Below are 8,216 nucleotides of genomic sequence, written 5' to 3'. Positions count from 1 at the left end.
TGATGAAAGCTGAAATAAATTATTCTACAATTATTATGACATTTCACATTCTTAAAATAAAGTAGTAATCCTAACTGACCTAAGACAAGGGATGTTTTCTACGATTAAATGTCAGGAATTGTGAAAAACTGAGTTTAAATGTATTTGGCTAAGGTGTATGTAAACTTCTGACATTAACTTTAACGTCTAACTGTATGCTAACATTAAATACTTCTGACTTTAACTTTAACGTCTAACTGTATGCTAACATTAAATACTTCTGACTTTAAATTTAACATCTAACTGTATGCTAACATTAAATACTTATGTAAAATAAATGCTCTAATCCTATTTTTTCCCCCACCTTCAATAAAAGTACAACTGTTTGTTGTGAAATTATGATATTCTCATTTCTTTGGGTATTCTTTAGAAGTAACCTTTGCTTATTTAAAGGCATATTCCTAATTCATTACAAGTTAATTTGAAAGGACAGCATTTGTGGCATAATTACCACAAAAAAATTGTTTAGACTCATCCATCCTTTTCTTTGGAAAAAAAAAGGAAAGGAAAAATCGAAATTACAGTGAGGCTTACAATGAAAGTGAATGGGGTCCCATTTTTGGAGGGATTAAAGAAAGAAATGTTACGATATAATTTTACAAAAGCACATACATTAATTCTTCTGTTAAAAGTTGTTTTATGTTGTAATTTGTACAGTACTTTTAGGCTTTGTTGACTACATCATAATGGCAACAAAGTTGTAAAATTAGCTATAACTTTGCACAGAAAAGGTTAGTAAGAGAGTTTTTTTTAATCACATTAAATCATGTTAACACAAATATTGTGCATATCTTGTGGCTTATACTTTTAAAATATACAGTAAAAATGTACTTGCTCATTTGTAGTGTGATGTCATAACCTCTCTGTAACAAATGTTATAATGTTGATAAATACAAGAAATACAAAATAAATAAATAAAGACAGCATTACAACAAACATACATTTCTGCTTATTCAAGACCAATAAAACCCCAATATGCACAATTCTCCAAATTATATTATATTATATTTGTGGGTGGTGGGTCTATCATACAGTAGTTATAGGAGCATTATATTATACTTCTCCACTAAACTAAAGCCAGTGATTAATTCTTTTTTTATTTTTGTTTCGTTAACAGAATAATATAATAACAATCAGCATAAAACAAATAAATAGTCACAGTAGATGTGGATAACAAGACTAATTAAAGAAACAAAACAGATACCAGATGAAAGTGGCAAGGAAATATAAAAAGTTATTGAAAAAAATATATAAAGTAATAATTTATGAAAGCGGATTTTATTCTTTTTTGGGGGGGGCGCGCGCGCGCCTACACGCAGTTGAGACGTCTCGCCTCGTGGTGTAGTGACGTCACGCTGAAGCACTGTGATGCTGTTGTTTCAGAGAGGTGGCAAGCAGCTGGTTGTTGATATCGGTGCAAGCCCATTAAAACTATATAAAAGTAAAACGCAAGGTCCCAATCCTTTCTAAACAAGGTGACAGTGCATTTCAGAAGCGGTATACGCTTTAAGTGTTACTATTTTGTTTGAGGAAAGGTAAGTCCTGACTCTGAGAGGAAAAGTCAACTTTGATCATAATAACAGGACAAACTTTTTTGGCTAGGCTAATTGCTAGCACGCTAGCCACATACACTAATAAACATTCACTCAGACACCAGGCTACAATTCTTTATTTACCAATCACATCTTACAAGAGGGACTATGTAGACATACCTCCCAAAAGCCGAGTATATACATTATCAGCACGTTTTCTGTGTTTAGTTGTGCTAGCTGGTCCTGCTAAACTGTCATAACTTGCAATAAAGTACTCGTGAACGTAAGATCATAAAGCCACAATGAAACAGAATGTATTGAATTATAAGGGCATTTAAATGTGCATATGTGTTCAAAAGCATTTTTGGCACACGATCATTCATCTGCCTTCTTGTTTTCTTTGAATGCTGCTCCAGTTATCACGCGACCATTTTGTCTTATTTGGAAATGGCACTTGTAATATTTAGTCACTCAGTTTGTCAAGTGATTTTAGTGGGCCGATTATGTTTGAATTATATCCTGTCATGAAGCAAAAAATGGTAGATGAGTAGTTATGTTTATTAAGTACAGCTGAAAATAGCATATGGAGATTCTAGAAAGTCACTCTCTGTTAATAGTTATTATGCTTTGCTGAATAATCATGTTGCCCTCTCAGCTATCTAGGTTCAAGTCAGTTAACAGACAATTATTGATTTAGTTCAGAGAATCAGCCAGGTTATGGCAGGTGTTGAATTCCCACAAAACAAAGATACTGACAGTGCATATATCTGAGAACATATGGAGATTGTTAAAGGTGCAAATTCAATATTTAACCACTCTAGAAAGTAAAATGCAAACAGAACAATCAGACAGAAAAGATTCTTATGCTAATGTATATCAGCTGCCTCATGATAGCCTGATTCTGATGTCATTTTTTTGTTATTACAGTTAGAAAGAGGGTACAGGCATCTTATTATTTCATGAAAATATCCCCTGGGGAGTGTTTGTTTAGCTTTGATGACGTGCACCTGAGAGTGGAACTATGCCCGCAGCCACTGTGGATCATAGCCAAAGAATATGTGAGGTTTGGGCCAGCAACCTGGATGAGGAGCTCAAGAGGATCCGACACGTGATCCGAAAATACAACTACATTGCAATGGTGAGTTTGAAGATCTAACAGTACGAGTCTGTTCACTGGCGCAGAAAATCCCTACTGTGTCTCTAAAATGTAAAGTGTGTGTGGTTGTGTTCAGAATGCTCTATGAATGCTTTTAATTTTAAATTCATCACATATATGTACAATATACTTTATACAAACATTGTCAATTGAGTACACATTTGTTAACCAAGCAAGAGCAAAGCCATAATGAAAATGTGCAAAGTGGATTTAAAATCTGAATTAAATATAATAAGACATTATTTAAGCTTTGAATTCACTTGAAATTCCAGCTCTATTGGTATATTTTGTAATACAAATGACAGATGTCACTGCCTTCACCTCAGATCTTTTATTGTGTATATCTAAGCAACCTGAACTCTAATATTGCTTTTTGTCTGATTTGTAGGACACAGAGTTTCCAGGAGTAGTTGCAAGACCAATCGGAGAGTTTAGAAGCAATGCAGATTATCAGTACCAGCTGCTGCGGTGTAATGTTGACTTGTTAAAGATCATCCAGCTTGGCCTTACATTTATGAACAAACAGGGCGTATACCCACCAGGGACGTCAACATGGCAGTTTAACTTCAAATTTAACCTCACGTAAGCATTACAGTTTGTACACTTTTTGTTTACATACTTATTGTTGAAGACATATGACAAGATCACTTTTCTTGTCTTCAGGTGTATCCATAACCATCAGTGTGATTCTTTATGAAAACTGGACATTACACCAACAGTACTGTCTTTTGCAGGGAAGACATGTATGCACAGGATTCCATTGAGCTGCTCACTTCGTCAGGTATCCAGTTTAAGAAGCATGAGGAGGAGGGTATTGAGACACTGTACTTTGCTGAGCTGCTTATGACCTCAGGTGTGGTGCTTTGTGAGGGGGTCAAGTGGCTCTCATTCCATAGGTAATTTTACAGCACAGCACTGCAATTAATAAAGTGTTTTAGTGGTGATGCACGTCACTTCCTTATTAGAGGAAAACTATTGTTTTCAAATTTGTATTGCATCAAAATCTATTTACAACCATTAGCCACTTACTTTGTCTCTCTTCTAAACAGTGGCTATGACTTTGGGTACCTGATAAAAATTTTGTCCAACTCAAAATTGCCAGAGGAAGAGGTCGACTTCTTTGAGATTCTTCGGCTATTTTTTCCCATAATTTATGATGTTAAATACCTAATGAAGAGCTGTAAGAACCTGAAGGTATTTAAGTGTTTTTTTATGTAATTAATGTTTGAACTGTGAATAAGGTTGTTGTCATTAGAGACTGATCTCTTATTTGATCATTGTGGATGATTTTGGACCACTGTCATCACTAAGTTTCATTAAGTGATAAGATACAAGAGACTGTGCTACACTGTGAATATATGCACATCTAAAGGGTATTGTTGGGCAAGATGTAAAGCAGAGACAAGCATGAAACAAATAGGAAAATATTTACAGTGACAAGAAAACTTATTTTAACCATTTGGAGTTACCTGCATTTATGTATAAATTTGTCTTAAAATCTGGTTTGATCTTCATCTAAGTTACAATAATGAACAAACACAATCTGTTTTAACTAATAAAGCACAAATTATTTTATTGTTCTTGTACATATTGAATACATCCTTCAAACATTCACAGTGTTGGTTGGAAAAGGTATGTGAACCCCTAGGTTAATGACATCAACAAAAGCAAATTAGATTTGGCAAACTCCTGGCATCCAATTAATGAAACAAAATTGGAGGTGTGAGTTTGAGCTACTTTTACTTATAAATAGCACTCATTTTGAGTTTGCTTTTCACAAGAAACTTCTGCTGACATGGACCATGCCTCGCAAAAGAGAGATCTCAGAAGACCTACGATCATGAATTGTTGCTTTGCATAGCTGGAAAGGTTGACAAAGTTATCTCGAAGAGCTTAGATATTCATCTGTCATAAATGGAGACAATTTGGTACAGTGCCTACTCTTCCTAGAAGTGGCCGTTCAGCCAAGATGACTCAAAGGGCATACCGCAGAATGCTCAATGAAATAAAAAATAACTCTTGAGTGACAGCTAATGGAACAGGTTAACATCTCTGTTCATGAGTCTACTATACGGAAAACAGACACCACGAAGGAAGCCGCTGCTTTGCAACAAAAACATTGTGGCACACCTGAAGTTTGCAAAAATCCACCTTGACACTCCGCAATGTTACTAAGAAAATGTTTTGTGGACTGATAAAACTTAAGGTTGAATTTTTTGTAAAGAATATGCAGCACTACTTTTGGCATAAAAAGGGCACTGCATACCAACGTTAAAACATCATCCCAATGATGAAGTATGGTGGAGGGACAATCATGATTTGAGGCTGCTTTGTGGAATAATGTCAGAGTGGCTCTGTGCCAGCTGAAGCTCAGTAGAAGTTGAAGTAAACGTTGAAGTAAATCCACTACAGAATGGCTCAAAAAAAAAAAATCCACCTGTTAGAGTCACCCATTCAGAGCCCAGACCTTAACCCAATAGAGATGCTGTGGAATGACTTCAAAAGAGCCGTTCACACCAGACATCCTAAGAATATTGGTGAGCTGATGCAGTTCTGTAAGGAAGAATGGTCTAAAATTCTTCTGAACTGCAGATCTTATCCACAGCTACCAGAAATGCTTTGATGAGGTTATTTCTGCCAAAGCAGGATCGACCAGTTATTAAATCCAAGGGTTCACTTACTTTTTCCACAGCACTGTGTATGTTGAATGAGATGTGTTCAATAAAGACATGAAACATTATCATTGTTTGTATGTTGCTAGCTTAAGCACATTGCGTTTGTGTATACTTGTGACTTTGATGTAGATGAGATTTTATGACCAATTAAAGCAGAAAGCCAGCTACTTCCAAATGGTTCACATATTTTTTCTTGCCACTGTAAATATATAAGGAATATTTTCCTTTGGGTTAAAATGGGTTTAATTAGCAGATTACTTTTACAATAAATTACTTTGGTTTTGCAAAATGAATGACAAGGAGGTGCCACCCAGGATCATGTGATCATAAACAGCAAAAATACTTCCTTGAAGTGAACATTGCATATGCCCTTCTTAAAGAGATCAAGTTGCTCACTTTCATTTGGAATGACACTTCGAATTGCATCCCCTTCTCACAGTGTCCTTCAAGAGCACAAAAACGGGATTGGAATTGACTCTATATCATAGATTTTAGCAGTCTGGAAAACCATGTTTATTCATTGTGAATAGGTGTAATCAGTCTCAAATTTCCATTATGTGATGTTCAGGGTGGTCTGCAGGAGGTAGCAGAGCAACTTGAGCTGGAGAGGATTGGACCTCAGCATCAGGCAGGGTCAGACTCATTACTCACAGGAATGGCATTCTTCAAGATGAGAGAGGTATGCCGTCAACTGAGAAATCATCTAAGCATGTCCTTATATATATATATATATATATATATATATATATATATATATATATATATATATATATATATATATATATATTATGTATCTAGATATCTATCTATCTATAATATATTATTATTATTATTATTTATAATATATATAAATATATATATATATAGTCTCTTTGGGGGAAAAAAACTTTTTGTAGTTTGAGCATAGAGTGGAAATGAGTTAATAAACTATACATACTATGTTGTAGAGAAGTTAGAACAGCATTGGACTACAATGTAGTTCAATTAGTTAAATCACCTTACAGGCAATATGCTCCCTTTCAGCATTGTCATAGTCTTTAAATACAGAGCTTATTACTGGTACCCAGCATTTATAGATAATACTGACAGAAATGTATTTTATTATCTTCTCTCATTGCAGATGTTTTTTGAGGATCACATAGATGATGCTAAGTATTGTGGTCACTTGTATGGACTGGGTTCAGGCTCATCCTATGTCCAGAATGGCACAGGAAATGCCTATGAAGAGGAGGCCAACAAGCAGCAATCATGACACAAAAATAATCTCTCACTGTAAAGAACCTCATATACAGGGCTTAAAACATAGGTTTTTAAGTTGTTTTGTTGTTGTTGTTGTTGTTGTTGTTGTTTTCATGAGATATTTGATAGCACTTTAAAGCTCCCATTCAACAGAAGAAGAAAAAACCTGTTCCCTTTTTTGCCTTCTCTGGGTTAAATTTTTTCACACAATGTTCATCTTTTTATGGTTAAAGAAGAGGAACCATTTGGTGTTTTAGTTATTTCCCCACAGCTCAACCTTTAATATTAAGGTACATTTTATGTTCTTTTTTTATCGTTAATTTATTGTATTCGTTTTTTCTCATGTACTGTTGCATAGTTCAATGACTAATTTAGCAAATGGAGTATACCAGTCATTTACAGGAACTGTCATTCCCTGATCATAGTAGTACTGATTGTACACAATTGGCAATAACTTAAGGCAGATGGAGGATCTCACAGACTACCAGGTAAATACAGGCACTTAATTGTAAAAAGCCCCACACTGATTTTACCCTATATGTTGGGTTAGCACAGATTTTTACCACAAAAGTCAATTTAGAGTGATGACGTAACTGCCACTATTTAAGTGATCTGAAGTCACCTCATAATTCTGTGTCAAGATTGTCTTTCCATTTTCATTTTAAAAAGAGGTTTTGTAGTATTTTAGTATTAAAACATTCAAAGCCTTTTATTCATTTAAGAAATAATGGCTCTTAAAAACTCTTGGCCAACTCAAGTACTCTGTATCAGTGGAACTAGTTTTACTTGCAGTGGTGGTTTTTGAATGCTGCACATTTCGCCTGTTTGGGTTTTTCTCCTTTACTTTTCTGTTTTGTATTGTAATGCTTTACAATTCTGTGTTGCCTAAATCTGCTACATGTACTGAAAAAACATTTGAATAAATACTGTGTTAACTAATCTGATCTTTTATAGACAATTTAATTGCTTGAACACAGCTCGTCTTTTTTGTTGAATGTCTGATTTGGTGAATGATGATTATGATCGCTCTTAATTCCCCCACATCCACTTGTCTATTATCTTAATGTGTACGGTGTCCACACTGGTTTTATGCAATATAAAGAGTGACTGTTTTTAGAATATTTGGAAATAAAAGCTTCCAGATATTCTTAACATATCCAAAGTTTGTTCAAACTTATGTTCAGGGTTGGGAGATTACATGCTGTAAAATGTTATTTGTTAGATTACTCAAGGTCGGTAACATATTCTAAATACTTTGGATTACTTCTTCAGCACTTTATAGATTTTTTTTCACTTGTTTTGACTATAAAAACTCTGCCAGAACAGTAAGACAAAATACACGTTAAAAATACATTCTCTGAAAAACCTAAATATTTTATGCAGTGTTGTTTCTAAAACAATATTAATCAAATTCATATTTTTACAGGAAAACAAAAATGATTATCAAGAATAAGATTTTTGGTCTTACTAGAAAAAAGAAATTATGATCCAACATGAATTTTCTTGATAAAAAAATATGATCGTACATGGTAACACGTGAATGTAAAATGGCTAGAAATAGCATTTTAGCTTTGC

General features: G+C 34.4%; 1 protein-coding gene across 2 annotated transcripts; it reads left to right on the top strand.

Annotated features, from left to right (window-relative positions):
• Positions 1-1,421: 1,421 nt before the first annotated feature.
• On the top strand, positions 1,422-7,609 carry LOC127659432 (CCR4-NOT transcription complex subunit 7-like). Of its 2 annotated transcripts, XM_052149242.1 has the most exons (7): positions 1,422-1,574; positions 2,499-2,709; positions 3,116-3,309; positions 3,462-3,623; positions 3,777-3,921; positions 5,971-6,081; positions 6,523-7,607. In XM_052149242.1, the coding sequence occupies exons 2-7, from the start codon at positions 2,593-2,595 to the stop codon at positions 6,652-6,654; spliced, it is 861 nt and encodes a 286-aa protein (XP_052005202.1). In that variant the 5' UTR covers positions 1,422-1,574; positions 2,499-2,592; the 3' UTR covers positions 6,655-7,607. The 2 variants fall into 2 exon arrangements, with proteins under 2 accessions (XP_052005202.1, XP_052005203.1); XM_052149243.1 differs by lacking the exons at positions 1,422-1,574; positions 2,499-2,709 and having other exon boundaries at positions 3,178-3,309; positions 3,391-3,623; positions 6,523-7,609.
• The last annotated feature ends 607 nt before the right edge of the window (positions 7,610-8,216 follow it).

Source organism: Xyrauchen texanus, chromosome 19, assembly GCF_025860055.1.
Source record: "Xyrauchen texanus isolate HMW12.3.18 chromosome 19, RBS_HiC_50CHRs, whole genome shotgun sequence".
In the NCBI taxonomy this organism is placed as follows: Eukaryota; Metazoa; Chordata; class Actinopteri; order Cypriniformes; family Catostomidae; genus Xyrauchen; species Xyrauchen texanus.
The sequence above is the reverse complement of the archived record's forward strand: the minus strand, read 5'-3'. Positions and strand labels throughout refer to the sequence as shown.